The sequence below is a fragment of the Phyllobates terribilis genome, unplaced genomic scaffold, assembly GCF_046119375.1.
Source record: "Phyllobates terribilis strain yellow unplaced genomic scaffold, ASM4611937v1 Scaffold_2__4_contigs__length_985480577, whole genome shotgun sequence".
Classification (NCBI taxonomy): Eukaryota; Metazoa; Chordata; class Amphibia; order Anura; family Dendrobatidae; genus Phyllobates; species Phyllobates terribilis.
Genome location: NW_027362762.1, coordinates 40,078,216 through 40,093,790, shown reverse-complemented (window position 1 = coordinate 40,093,790; position 15,575 = coordinate 40,078,216). Strand labels below are relative to the sequence as shown.

The 15,575-nt window shown below is 45.3% G+C and overlaps 1 protein-coding gene across 1 annotated transcript; it reads left to right on the top strand.

Annotated features, from left to right (window-relative positions):
- Nucleotides 1-1,108: 1,108 nt before the first annotated feature.
- LOC141244132 (odorant receptor 131-2-like) lies at nucleotides 1,109-2,029 on the top strand. The gene has a single exon (XM_073668990.1). The coding sequence runs from the start codon at nucleotides 1,109-1,111 to the stop codon at nucleotides 2,027-2,029; it is 921 nt and encodes a 306-aa protein (XP_073525091.1).
- The last annotated feature ends 13,546 nt before the right edge of the window (nucleotides 2,030-15,575 follow it).

Sequence of the window (15,575 nt, the reverse complement as noted above, 5' to 3'; positions counted from 1 at the left end):
AAACAACCATATCCCTCACCTGTCGGCCGTCACAACGCAATCCAGATTGTCCCTTGGCGATCCGGGTAACTTCTACAGCAGACACATGAATACCATGTGATGTGATAGATGCAAGGCATTATGGGGAAGCTCACGCTGCCACACCTGAGGTCATGTAAGCCTTCTGCAATGTGTGAAATGGCAGCGGGCATTTTTTTCCAAAAATTTGTGCACATTTTTAAAAGTGGAAAACTCCTTTAAGCTTCAACTAACAACAATATGGACTGGCATATTGCAGATAATATACTGTGTTACATTTCAATGTCTTTTTTGACATTTTTTAAAAATTTGTGATGTGGCTTCAAAATGAATGAAAAACAATAATTGTACTAAATTTATCTGTGCATCGTCTATGAATGTTTGTTGATTATAGCTTTCAGAGAGCCTGATGGACACAGTTTGCAGACAGTTTGGAGCTATATATCCACCTTCATGAGTTAGGACCCTATTAATGTCAACCATCAAAGTCTCTGCAAAATCTATGGCCACATCCAAGATCGAAGTCAGATGAAAGTTATCTTCAGGGGCCCTGTTGTTCCAGCATAGGTTAGAAGTCCTCATCAAAAAATATTCCTAGGTCTACAATGTGCTAATATTAGGTCATATAGAGGAGTGCCTTATTTGGAAACACCCGTTATAAGTCAGAATAAGGAGCTGCTCTATGGGAGTCCTTTCCAGCAAACTTGAGCCATCCATCCCGACAAAAGGAAGCATGTCTTGGCAAAAAAAAGCTGTTTTTTTCAGGTGCTTGGAGATGATTCCACAACAATCAGCTACTCCTTTAAGACCCTTTATTATGTTATTCCCCTGTAGCACCTCTGAGCTGAAGGAAGCTATTATGTCGTCCAAATATGGGACCATTCTATCACTGCTATATTAAAGCACATGGATAGTTTTACCAATGGATTTCCTATGAATTGTAAGAATGTAAATTTGGTTAGAAGAAGGTGCAGCACAAGAGAAGTCAGATATTTCTGGATTCTTCACATTTGAAAAGCTTAATGTTGTCATTTTCTTGTTTCCTATAAGTGTTAGATCCCAGAGAAGAATTGCGGTCATCCTGTTTCCAATGGTCAATTTTACATCCATCCCTAGGAATGAAACCGCAACATCCATTTACACTGAGAGGGTTGATACTGTCACCCGAACTGTTCTTGTTGTTCTCACTCTTCTATTCTTCACCTTCTTCCTGTACATCATCTCCATTCTTCTGAAGGTCTTCTTCTCCACTCCTCACATCTGGGAGAAGTCTCGTTACATCCTGTTTGTCCACATGCTCATCAATGATACATTGTATCTCGCTCTAGGAAATTACCTTCTGTTGTCTTCCATTTATTCTGTATACGTCCCCGTGCCGGTTTGTTTCATGCTACACACATTGGCCTCTTGCTCCTTTCGAGTGACCCCTTACAACCTGGCCGTCATGTCTCTAGAACGTTACGTAGCCATATGTTTCCCATTAAGACATCTAGAGTTTTGCATGGCAAAAAGAGCTCGATCTATGATTCTCGTAATCTGGGTAATAGGAGTCTGTCCGAGTATTGCCGACCTCACTGTGATAATGTACTCGACAGAAAAAAGTTTTTTTTCTTTTCATGTGGTTTGTAATCGTTCATTGTTGGTTTTAACTCCCCAACAAAATGTGATCAAGTCCATCATTAATATCCTCAGCTTTGCCATGGTCGCATTGATTATTGTATTTACTTACATTAAAGTTATGCTGGTTGCCAGGAAGATCGGTTCTGGTGCATCATCCGCCCTTAAAGCCGGAAAAACGGTGATGCTCCACGCCTTCCAGCTCATATTATGTATGGTCTCTTTCATCTCCACTATAACTGAGACCCTATTTATAAATTACATAACTTACTTACTCATCTCAAACTTTGTTATACTCACGTGTTTGCCGAGGCTCCTTAGTCCGGTCATTTACGGGGTGAGAGATGAAGTTTTTCGTAAATATATAAAGAAATTATACTTAATAAACTGTTGAATTTATTGGGAGGGAAGAACGTGTGTCTGTGGTTCATTATGAGGTTTCAAAAAACTATAGTTTAATTCAATAAACTGATGCATTGATGACCACATCCCTCTATTATTCTTGTGATTAAGCAGAATAGAACAAAATGTGTTAGTCCTCCACGAGAGCATCTATTGCCTGGATCTAATCTACTTGTCCATCTACTACCTATAACTTGTGATAATATTTCCTTCTCAGAAGACATTCAAGGAATTTCAGTGAAATAAACAACACAAACTCCTGGGGCACAACTCCAAAGTGCGACTGGTTTTACAGTACAGAACTCCATGGTGTATCTATTTTGATCAAAAAGCATAAAACTTATCCCACCTCGACAAGGTTTACCCAATCAGGATGGACTCTTGTTGTTCACCTCACTGTGTCAGCAGACATCAAAATAGATCGTGACAGAGCTTGACCCAGACCCGACTGTTCAGACACCTGCCCATGGAAAGCTATATAAACGAAATGCTCAGCCCAAAAAAAGGGGGAGTCATGCTCCTGTTTACACAAAGTACAAAAAACTAATGGAAATGTCACGATTCCTCTTATTGTTTAGCTGTCAAATCTAAAGCTGAGGTGTGCTGAGCGTTACACGCACGCCGCTAGGTTCAGATAGGGGCGAGACAGGTTACATGAATTCTTTGGAATCCTAGGGGAACCGTTACTCAGGGAGACCATAGACAATGTGCTGCAGCTTCTCTCAGGCACACAGGGGAATTGACCCTCAGGCACAGACACGTAGGTTGTTTCACTTGCTGACCAGACACACTTGACAAGAGTCCTCATAAACGGTAGAACAGTAGCATTTAATAAGAAGCTGCACAGCCACTGCAAGTTAAGTCTTATGAGCAACAGGCTCCAGTGACAAACAGTACAGTTTCCTTAGCAGCACAGCATAGTACTCCTTACTCTTGCTCTGTCCTTGCGTAACCACTTTGGATGCTATGTTGTATGCCTTTGCCATCCATTCCTTCCATTTCCGAACGTACTCCGGATACATTCTGTAAGTCTCTGACACTGCAGTATCAAACATGATGTCGATTGGCAGTCTTGGCGATCGTTCATACAATAGGAAAAAGGGTGAGTAACACGTTGCAGCGCTCTTTGTACAGTTATAGGCATGTACCACTTTTGACAGAGAATTCTTCCAGTCTTTCTTCTCGTCAGCTGTTAAAGTGTGCAACATCGACAATAATGTGCGGTTAAAACGTTCCACTTATGCATTACCCTCTGGGTGATAGAGCGTTGTGTGGGATCTCTAAATTCTACAGTACTTTCCTAGCTCGGCAAAGAGCTGGTTCTCAAATTCTCTTCCTTGGTCATGGTGTAACCTCGTAGGGAACACAAACCTCAAAGCAAAATCATTGAAGATCTTCACTGCTGCTGTTCTACCCGATTTATTGGTGGTGGCATATGCTTGAGCAAATCAAGTGAAATGGTCCATCACCACCAAGATGTAGTTGTAGCCACCCTTGCACGTTTCGAGATGTAGGAAGTCTATTGAGACCATCTCAAACGGACACGTAGTTTGGATGTTGCCCATAGGTGCCCGAGTTGATGTGTGGGGATGTTTATCTTTCAGACACCCACTCTCCCTGGTCACGTACCTCTCAATATCTCTCTGCATGTACGGCCAGAAGAAACGTTCACGAATCTAATTTTTTGTCCTTTCCACTCCCAGGTGTCCCATGTTTTCATGGAGTTCTTTGAAGACCAACCTACGGAATACTCTGGGTAGTACCAACTACTGGTTTTGTCCTCCTTTACGATACAGGATACCGTCTTCACTGAGGTAGAGCTTCATTCATTCTTTAATTAAAACAGATACTGCTGGTGACTCATTGTCCCGTTTACTTGGAAACCGATTTTGGTCCACATATAGTAGTATTCTACCAATTATCTGATCTTCCCGTTGGGCTCTACGGATTTTCCCTTTTGGTAGTTGTTGAATAGACTGGGGGTGTTCTTGTTCTCTCGCTTTTATGGTGGTTTCCACCGTCAACGGACACCACAATGGTGTGTCTTCCTCCTGATAAGCTTGTACTGCTTGGGTAGTGCTTTCAATTGCTTCCAGACTGACTTCCTCCAAGCATTCTTGCATGAACTCCTCAGACTCTAGTGCCATTCTTGACAATCTATCAGCATCCGCATTGCATTTTCCTGGCCTGTACTTGATGCTGAAATTTCAAAGTTCAGCGACCCATCTCTGACTCGTTGCATTCAGTTTCGCTGTAGTAAGGACATAGGTCAAAGGGTAGTTGTCAGTGTATACCTCAAAATCTTTGCTGTAGTAGAGATAATCTCTAAATCGTTCACAGATAGCCCATTTCAATGCCAGGAACTCTAATTTTCCGGAATGTAGATGGTAATTCTTCTCGGCGTCGGTCAACGTTCTAGAATCATAACCGCTGATTATCATTTTTCCATCTTGATGCTGATACAGAGCAGCTCCCAGTCCAACTTGAGAAGCATCACAATGAAGAACAAATGGTAAATTGAAATCAGGATATCCCAAGATGGGTGGTTTTACTAGGTAGTGTACTAGTTGTTCCAATACCTCCTGGTGGTCTGCTGTCCAGAGAATGGGCTGTTGGGGCGAAACGGCGTTGTTTCATTTAAGCCCGGTCCTACCCGCGTTCTTCTTTTTCTCCGTGGGTGTTGTTGTCTCTGTCGTCGCCCCCAAGAGGAGGTATAGTGGGGCGACAATCCTGGAGAAATTCCGAACGTAAGTACAATAGTAGAAGAGGAATCCTAACATCTGCCTCAACACCCCGAGGGTAGAGGGCCTCTTGTCTTTTAAGGCCACTACCGGAGCGATTTCTGATGGGTCCATGGTATATCCTTCTTCGGACACAATTTTCCCCAGAAATCAAACTTGTCTTTTGAACAGTTAACACTTCTTTGGGGTCAACTTAACTCCGTGTTGTTGATACCATTGTAATACGGTCCTCACGTGTTCAACATGCTCCCGGAAGGTTTTGCTGTGTACCACATTGTCATCTAAGTACGACTGGCAGATATCTTCCCTCAATCCTTCTAAACATGTCTCCATGCTCCTCTGGAATTCTGCTGGAGCTGAACTGAGCCCAAACGGTATGCGGATCCACTCATATAATCCCCACGGTGTGATGAATGCTGTCAAGGGTCTACTGGACTCTTCGACAAACCCTTGGTGGTATGCCTTACCCTGATCGAGGACAGAGAACCAGGTGCTTCCTGATAGCCTGTCCAGCATATCTTGGAACTTTGGTATCGGGTGTCGGTCAGGTACTGACTTTTGGTTTAGTCCTGGTAATCACAACAGAGTCTCAGTGTACCGTCCTTCTTCCTAACACAGACAATAGGAGAGGAATAAGATGACTTCAACTTTTGGACCCAACTTCTGTTGATGAGATCTTGTAAATATTCTTTCACTTCACGGTGTAATGGTTTTGGCACAGACATGTAACTTCTGGTTACTGGGGTCGTGTCTTTCAAATTGATTTTCAACAGCAACGATGGGATACAGCCTATAACAGAGTCATCTTTGGAGAACGCATGACACTCTTCTCTCAGCATCTGTTTTGCTACCGCTTGATCTGCAGCACACAAGTGTTCCATGGGTACTGGGGGCTCCCAGGACTCAGAGGTGGGTCATGCAATATCTTCCCCTTGGTGGGGAGACTGAATTCACTGTAGACCCCTGGGCTAGTCTCACAATGGCTGGATATACCGTTTTAATGGTTTTGATGTGACCTAACACAGTCTTTGGATCAAGTCTAATTTTGTGTCTCGTAGTATTCATCACCAGTACTGTCACTTGAGAAAACCCACCAGTAGGAATCATAAGCAAAGTCTCACCTTGAACCAGGCCTTCCGGAAGTTCTGAGGAGTCTTTTGGCATGAACAGTCTTTTCTGGACTTTTCTTCATGGTTCTACCCGGACTCCACACCTCACCCCCACCATTTGGTTTGCAGAGATGATGGTTGGGTGCCAGCCTACCTTGACTTCTTTTAGGTCCATTGTATTCTGTGCTTTCTTTACTCTATGAATCACGTTTTCCGCCACAGTGTTGGGTATGGCAAGCGATGTGGCAATTGCATCCACCACCAGTGTCTCTGACTTGTGTTTCGTGATGACCTCACTGATTACATTATAACCCAGGATAGGATCCTCTGCTATTTTCTGATCACTGGTCAAGAGAAAAGGTACCAAGAGCTCAATGGTGTTGCTGTTCTTCGTGGCCCTGAGTTGGAAAGTCACTTCCACCCAGCCTATGAAAGGGATTGCGGTCTGGTTGACGGCTTTGCCGTGGAGTTCCACTGGTCCCAAGAGTTCTTTTAGTGGCCGAAAGGCAAGTGTGTGGCAGGTAGCGCCTTCTCCATTCTTCATTTAAAAGGCTCACTTGGGCTCCTGTGTCCCACAGTGCTTTTACCAGGAGTCCATCTAGCTGGCACTGTATAAAGCGCCTTTCACCAATTAGGTTGATGAGGCTATCTTTACTGACTGAGGAATCCTCCTTCTAGGAGTACATCATTTGACCTCCGCACTGGATATTAAGTAACTGATGCCCCTGTCTCCCTTGCAGTTGTCGCGGTTACCAGTCGCCCCGCACTGGCAACCTCTTGCCTTTTAACTCAAACGACCGTGACCATTGCCACTCCTTGGCATAATGTCCTTCCTCACCACATCTTAGACAGTGGACACATACCGTACTCGGATTTGATGAACGGCATGCTTCACAAGCCGGGTATCTTCTGTTTTTGAACCCACTCCTGGGTCTGAGGGATACAGGTTCTGGCCTGGAACGAATCAACTTTTTCACCTCAATCAACTCGGCTCGCAGTTCTCCTATTACTTCCTCCCAGTCAGTGCTGGCAGGCCACTCTTTTGTTGGTGATTTAAGGTTCCCTCTCGGAGGTGGCACTGGAGGGTCTCTATGATGATCTTCGGACTGGCTACCGGGGGTCTCCAACTTCAGCTGACTCATTTTGGTGATTTTAGGAGCAGAGCCTTTCTTTAACTTCTGTTCGCTCTCTGACTCCAAACTAGCGGCCTCGTTCATTTTTTCAAAATGCCAGGATCTTCTAGGTACTGTTTCAGCTGCAACTTGATATCTTTGCTGATTAATCCCGTTCCCAATGATCTCAAGAACTTATTCTGGACTAGTCCAGCATCAAACTTCTCTTCCAATTTTACATCTCTAGATTCAAACAAAAGTCTATCCTTCAGTTCAATTGCTCTGAACAAGAAACTTTGGGGTGATTCATTATTTTTCTGTGAGAGGTTAATGAGTCGGTGGAACAATTCTAAAGTACTCTCTTCTTTATAGTGCCCTTTTAAAATCATCTTCAGCTGTTGCAAGTTCAATTCACTCTTCATTTCTAGCATACTACGGAGGTTCAGTCCTGGGTTGATCACTTTCACCACCCCCTCAACAATCTCATCTGGCTAGTAGCCTTTCTGTAATCCTGCATCGATCTTGTGCAACAAGTTCATATAAGACAGTTTCTCTTTCTGTTCACACTCTCCAATCTGTCCCAAGATCTTGAATTCTTTCCTTATGGTGATTTGTGGTGTTAGAGAGGACTGTCTCCCTGATTTATCTAACCCAAGCAGGTTAAAGGTCCTGTCTGAGTCTATCACCCGTTCAGAGGTTTTGGTCGATTCCTGCAGGGCTGTTGTTATGGCTTTGAATTGTTCTTTCAATTAGTTCCATCTGTGGACGGAGATTCCCGCTTTTGGTAATTGGTGCTGTCCCTCCATCCTCCAACTTCAACCTGGTTAGAAACTGTGGTAGTTCCAGAAGGAATGGCCCCATGACGTCTTCAGCTTCTTTCTCCCCCAGCTCATCCATTTTTGCATTAATGGCATCTAACAGTTGCCTGTGGTTGTGTGCTTTGGAAATCTGTTCTACTGACATCTTTATATGTTCTACTACTATTGTCATTTCTGTCCATTTATATGTCCACATCTATTGCTGCTAGTGAGTTTTTATTTAGGGCTATTCCCCTTTAACTGGTGTAGCAGAGTTGAGTAGAGGTGCTGTGCTACTGTGTTTTTCCAGACACTTTTCCTCTTCTTCCTCTATACTCTAATGCCCTCTTAAGATTCCCCGTACAGGCCACCAATGTTAAACGCTTGCCGCTAAGTTCAGATAGGGGCGATACATGTTACATGAATTCTTTGGAATCCTGGGGGACCCATTACTTAGGGTAACCATAGACAATGTGCTGCAGCTTCTCGCAGGCACACAGGGGAAATGACCCTCAGGCACAGACACGTAGATTGTTTCACTTGATGACCAGACACACTTGACAAGAGTCCTCATAAATGGTAGTACAGTAGCATTTAATAAGAAGCCGCACAGCCAGTGCAAGTTAAGTTTTATGAGCAACAGGTTCCAGTAACAAACAGTACAGTTTCCTTAGCAGCACAGCAGTTCACAGTCTTCCCAGTAGTACAGGACAGCACAGTTCTAATGCAAAGGCACATTAATGAACACAACATTCTTTACAACACAGTGAGATGGAGGAGGGGGGATGGTTTGCTGAGGGAGATGATCCCTGTGACATCATTTCTTCCAGTCCTTATTGTTTTGCCTAACAATACTCTGCACTGCTAGTTCAGGAACTATACCTGATCTGTGCTTAGCTTCACTCCTGACTTGAATCCTTTTCACTTGCAGGGGTGCTTCTGTGAGATACAGATCACACACACCACCTTTCTCTTCGGCTCTAGCCAGACAGTAAACAACTTCCCCACAATCCCCCTGGGACTCTGGTAAATGACTCCCCTTTTCCTGTGTTAACCCCACTAGTTGTTGGATGCTTTTAAAGCACCAGCACTACTTCTGCATGTCACACTCTGCAAAAGCACTACTTCTGCATGTCACATGAGCTATCAGTATGATGATGGACAGCTCACCAGTCCTAGTGGAGGCTGGGGCATGCTGAGCTGTTAGGGTTGTTAGTGACCGTCCAGCTGCCCCATCAAGGCTGGGGCACGCAGGGTTTCCTCCAAATGTCTACTGTTCAGAGTGATAACCTGGCTATTTAGCTGGCTCGCTGCCATCAAGTATTGCCAGTTGTAGCTTCCCTCATGTTGTGTGTGTTTGCTCTGTGCTCCAAGTTCTTGCATTCTGATCTTTGTTGCCGGACCTTGGATTTGCCTTTGACTATCCGTTTGCCTAGCCCCTTTGTCTTGATCCGCTACCTTCCTGGAATTCTGACTTAGGAACGTGACCTGACTACACCTCTGTCTTTCCCCTTACTTTATGACAAGCTCTCATGGTATCTGATCCCAGATGTCTTGACTTCCCTGTCTCACGACTCGTCAGTCACACATGTAGCATTACACAAAACCTGATAAATGATCCAGAGCATATGTTGGTATAATGTGTAGTGCACATTCACACTGTGGTCATTTAATAGACAGATCCTAAGATATAACAGTGGCCTGGCTCCCCTTTTTGGTTTAACACTAAGTTTATATAGCTTTCCAAGGGCAGGTGTCTGAACAGTCAGGTATGGGTCCTGATCTACTTTGATTACACTCTCTCTCCCCCCCCATCAATTGAATCTCTGTGTTATTCACAGACTGCTACTCTCATCTTCATCACTTCTGCAGATGTACAACACATTACTGCATGAATATTTGTCCAATGTTCTAGGGATTTCTTTCCTATCTCTATTGCTGTGTTGTGATCTCTGACATTCTCTGACTTTATTAAATTACACTAAAATTGCTGCTGCATTCCCTGTGTTGCTATGATAGTCCTGCCTGATTGGCTGCGCTATACCATGTGACATGATAGCTGCTATGCATTATGAGCAAGACTGTGCAGTTATGCCTGAGGTCAAGTGAGCTTTCTGAGATGATGCAATCTTCTGCAATGTGTAAAAAAAACAGCAGGCTTTTTTTGACAATTAGCTCATATTGAATCGCAAATTGTTTGAATTCATTAGAACCAGAGAATTTCCATAAAATTCTACTGAAATTCGATTTGCGGCAAATTAATTTGATCATCTTTAGTTATCACTTTATAGCTGCCTGATTACATACACACTCATACACCTCACAAGACAGTACACCTTTCTGTTCCCCAACCTGCAACACCTCTCGAAGGTGGCAATATCCTTCACTTCTTGCCATTCTGTCTGTGGGATAATTTCTGACAATTGGGGAAGAACGTGATAAAATTTTCTAACACTAGTCTGATCAAGGACAATTATTATTATTTATTATTATAGCACCATTTATTCCTTGACTCTTTACATGTGAAAAAGGGGTATAATACAAAAACAATTACAATGATCTTTAACAAAACGTGACGGCGTCTGGTACAGGAGCAAGGACCCTGCCCGCGAGGGCTCAGTCTACAAGGGATGGGTGAGGATACAGTAGGTGAGGGCAGAGCTGGTCTTGCAGCGGTATGGTAGAACGATGGTTACTGCAGGTTGAAGGCTTGTCGGAAGAGGTGGGTCTTCAGGTTCCTTTTGAAGGTTTCCACGGTAGGCGAGAGTCTGATATTTTGGGGACAGAGAGTTCCAAAGTAGGGGGGAAGCACGGAAGGAATCTTGTATGTGATTGTGGGAAGAGGAAATAAGCAGGGAGTAGAGAAGGAGATCTTGTGCGGATCGGAGGTTGTGTGCGGGTAGGTACCGGGAGACTAGTTCACAGATATATGGAGGAGACAGGTTGTGGATGGCTTTGTATGCAGTGGTTAGGGGTTTGAACTGGAGTCTCTGGGCAATGGGGAGCCAGTGAAGGGACTGACAGAAAGGAGAGCCTGGGGAATAACGGGGGGACAGGTGGATTAGTCGGGCAGCAGAGTTTAGGATAAATTGGAGGGGTGCGAGAGTGCTGGAAGGAAGGCCACAGAGCAGGAGGTTGCAGTAGTCAAGGCGGGAGATGATGAGGGTGGGCACTAGTGTTTTTGCAGATTCGTGGTTGAGGAATGTGTGGATCCGGGAAATATTTTTGAGTTGGAGTCGGCAGGAAGTGGAAAGGGCTTGGATATGTGATTTGAAGAAGAGATCAGAGGTTACCCCAAGGCAGTGAGCTTGGGGGCTGGGGAGAGTGAACAGTCATTGACATTGATAAATAGGTCAGATGGGGGGGATGAATGGGAAGGTGGAAAGATGATGAATTTTGTTTTATTCATGTTAAGTTTTAGAAATCTGTCAGAGAAGAAGGATGAGATAGCGGACAGACATTGTGGGATTATGGTTAGTAGGGAGGAGATAGCGGGTCCAGAGAGGTAGATCAGTGTGTCATCAGCATAGAGGGATGCTGAAAGCCGTGAGACTCTATGAGCTCTCCCAGGCCGAAGATGTAGATGGAGAAGAGCAAGGATCCAAGAACTGAACCTTGGGGGACAACGACAGATAGGGGGCGAGATGAGGAGGTGGTGTGTGAGTGGGAGACACTGAATGTCCTGTCTGTTTGGTATGAAGAGATCCAAGCTAGGGCCAAGTCTGTAATGCCGAGAGATGAGAGAGTCTGTAGTAAGAGGGAATGGTCCACTGTGTCAAAGGCAAGTAACAGGTCTAGGAGGAGGAGAGAGTAGTGTCGCTTGGATTTGGTGGTTAGTAGGTCATTGGTGACTTTAGTCAGGGCAGTTTCAGTAGAATGGTGCATCCGGAAGCCAGATTGGAGGCGGTCAAAGAGAGAGCAGGAGGAGAGGTGAGAGAACAGTTCAAAGTGGACATGTTGTTCCAGTAGTTTTGAGGCATAGGGGAGAAGTGATATGGGGCGGTAGCTTGTCACAGAGGATTGGTCAAGGGAAGGTCTTTTGAGGATGGGTGTAATCGAGGCATGTTTGAAGCATGAGGGGAAGACTCCCGTTGTTAGTGACAGGTTGAAGAGGTGGGTTAGGGTTGGGCTGAAGATAGTGGTAAGGCTGGGGATGAGGTGGGACGGGATTGGGTCAAGTTCACAGGTGGTGAGGTGGTATTTGGAGAGTAAAGAGGAAAGTTGATCTTCTGTAATGGTGGAGAAGCTGGTTTTGGAGGAGGAGGATTGAGTAGGTGTGAGGAGTGTCTGGGGGGACTTAGGCAAAAGCTTTGTATGATAGTGTCAATCTTCTGCTTGAAGATTGAGGCAAACTCATCAGTTGAGATGAGAGGAAGGAGGGGCTGGGGGGACGGGGGAGAGAATTGAAAGTGTTAAATAGCTGTTTAGGGTTGTGAGACAGGGAGGATGAGAGAAGAGAAGTATGTTGTTTTGCTGCTGTGAGTGTGGACTTTAAGGTAGTGAGTAGTTTGAATGCATTGAAGTGCTCATTGGAGTGGGACCTTTTCCATCTACGCTCAGCAACCCTGGAGGCCCATTGCAGTTCTTTGGTTAGGCTGGTGCGCCATGGTTGCCTGTTGATTGTGCGAGATTTGGTATGTGTGAGGGGGGCGACCAAATTGAGAGCTGCAGATGTTGTGGTGTTATATAAAGCGGCAGCAACATCTGAGTCATGTAAGGAACTGATGTCTGTAAGAGGGAGGAGGGATTCAGAGAGTGAGTGTAGATCAAGGTGTTTAAGATTTCTGCAAGGGTATGCAAGTTTGTGGAGTGGGGATTGTTGCCCTGGAGAGGAGAGGGTAGATAATGTAAGTAGGTTGTGGTCAGAAAGAGGGAGGGTGAGTTAGAGAGGTTAGACAGGGAACAGAGGCGGGTGAAGATGAGGTTCAGAGTGTGGCCATCTTTGTGAGTGGCTGTGGAAGACCATTGGGTAAAGCCGAAGGAGGAAGTGAGGGATAGAAGCTTAGAGGCAGTTGAGAGGGAAGTGTTGATGGGGATGTTGAAGTCACCCATGATGATAGTGGGAATGTCAGCGGAAAGTAAATGAAGTAGCCAGGTGGTGAAGTGGTCCAAGAAGGTGGTGGCTGGTCCTGGGGGACGGAAAATGACAGCCAGTTGGAGGTTGGAGGGGGAGTAGATGCGCACAAAGTGCACCTCAAAAGAGGGGAGAGTAACGGAGGGTGGCAGTGGGATTTGGGTGAAGGAGCAGTTATGTGGCAGGATAAAATCTACTCTTCCTTCCACCATGCTTGCCAATGGGGTAGGGGGTGTGGGAAAGGTGGAATCCACCATACGAAAGTGCAGCTGGAGAAGCCGTATCAGAGGGGATGAGCCTAGTTTCGGTGATACCGAGGAAGGAAAGTTTGTTAGTGATGAAAAAATCGTGGATGTAGGAAAGTTTGTTGCAGACAGAGCGAGCGTTCCATAGAGCTCCTGTTAGTGGGACTGGGGAACCAGGGGCTGGGCGGATGTGTATGAAGTTAGAAGGGTTGTGAGAGTTTGTAATAGATCCTGGATAGGAGGTGGAAGTGACTGTGGAGATGTGGTGAGGAGGGCCAGGATTTGGGGAGATATCACCAGCAGTGAGGAGGAGCAGAGAAAGTGTTATTAGGTGGAAGCAGGAGAGGGCATGAGATGGCGGTCTGTGCTTAGAGACACAGGATTGAATGTTGAGGAGTATTTCTGAGGAGCAGGTGAGGTGAATGGGGAGGATTGAGGGAGAGATGAAGAGTTCATTGCTAGGTGTAGGGATTAGGGGTGGTTGCAAAAAGTGAAGTATTATGAGGGTGAGAGTGAAATCAAGCACAAACATTGTTTACTGTGACTTAGTATCCAGTTACCTTCAGTTACCTTAAGGTTCAATTCAGGTATAATTCATATTTCTCACACTTAAGCAATACACTTAAGGCAATGCACTGCAGACACGTCTATAGCAGACTCCTTGCTCACAATATACAGTATGCGCTGCAGAATGCATTTAGGTGTTAACCAGAGGGGAGTGGTCTGTGCTTATCTTGATCAGCTCATTAAGGCTAAACCAGATGCAGGGTATTCAAGGGCCAAGTAAACAAGGTCATAAATAAGAGTGGGGGTTAGCAGTTGTTAGTTGAAAAACATACCATGTATATGTAGGAGCAGAGGAAGGAAGAAATCGGCATGGGAAAGTTGGGTCACATACCATGTGTATGTAGGAGCAGAGGAAGGAAGAAATCAGCATGGGAAATTGGGTCACGTACCATGTGTATGTAGGAGCAGAGGAAGGAAGAAATCAATTCACTATGACATAAATAGCTTTCCCAGTCAAGGGGACAAGAACTGTTGGTATGTGAGGGTGTCTGCCACCTTTCATAAAGTACATTTTTACCAATGATCCCTATCATGTGTGTAGTTTGTTTGCACTTTGAGCGTCGGATCACTATTACAGCAAATAAATACTAGAATCTAGTATTGAGTAGAAGAACTGTTTTGGGCTAGTGCAGCCATGAATCTTCTTGGCAATGATGCAACCATTTTTTCGCACCTGAATTTGAGGATTTTCTGCCATTCTTCCTTGCAGATCCTCTCCAGTTCTGTCAGGTTGGATGGTGAATGTCGGTGGACAGCCATTTTCAGGTCTCTCCAGGGCTCTGGCTGGGCCAGTCAAGAATGGTCACAGAGTTGTTCTGAAACCACTCCTTTGTTATTTTAGCTGTGTGCTTAGGGTCATTATCTTGTTGGAAGGTGAACCTTTGGCCAAGTCTGAGGTCCAGAGCACTCTGGAAGAGGTTTTGATCCAGGATATCTCTGTACTTGGATGCATTCATGTTTCCTTCAATTGCAACCAGTCGTCCTGTCCCTGCAGCTGCAAAACACCCCCATAGCCTGATGCTGCCACCACCATGTTTCACTGTTGGGATTATATTGGGCAGGTGAAGAGCAGTGCCTGGTTTTCTCCACACATACCGCTTAGAATTATCACCAAAAAGTTCTATCTTCATCTCAACAGACCAGAGAATCTTATTTCTCATAGTCTGGGAGTCCTTCATGTGTTTTTGAGCAAATTCTATGTGGGCTTTCATATGTCTTGCACTGAGGAGAGGCTTCCATCAGGCCACTCTGCCATAAAGGCCCAACTGGTGGAGGGCTGCAGTGATAGTTGACTTTGTGGAACTTTCTCCCATCTCTGTACTGCATCTCTTGAGCTCAGCCACAGTGATCTTGGGGTTCTTCTTTACCTCTCTCACCAAGGCTCTTCTCCCACGATTGCTCAGTTTGGCTGGACGGTGGTCCCAAACTTCTTCCATTTAAGGATTATGGAGGCCACTGTGCTCTTAGGAACCTTGAGTAATGCAGAAATTCTTTTGTAACCTTGGCCAGATCTGTGCCTTGCCACAATTCTGTCTCTGGCCCCAGACTAGTGGAGGACTGCAAGACTCAGCTAGCAAACCGGAGGCTGCGGTATCTCTAAGTGCCGTAGCCAAAACCACACACATTCGCTGAAAAGGTGGCCATATAGAACTAAGGGGACAGCGAGGACGTCGCCCGACAAGGCCCGCGGCCACTGGCTCGGAACACTGTGTGTGAGGCGCAGGGCAGGAGGGTGAGAGCCAGCGCAGAGAGAGACGACCCGGGAAAGGTACACAGGAAGGGGGTCCCGATCAAGTACACCCAAGTTATCTGAGAGTTGGCTGGATCACTTCCCCGGAGGACACAGGACTCAGCGGGCTGTTATAACCTGCTGGCAGTTGTAACCTGGAACAT

Coding starts and splice junctions, on each gene's coding strand:
- LOC141244132 (XM_073668990.1), top strand. CDS start 1,109: ATGGTCAATTTTACATCCATCCCTAGGAATGAAACCGCAACATCCATT.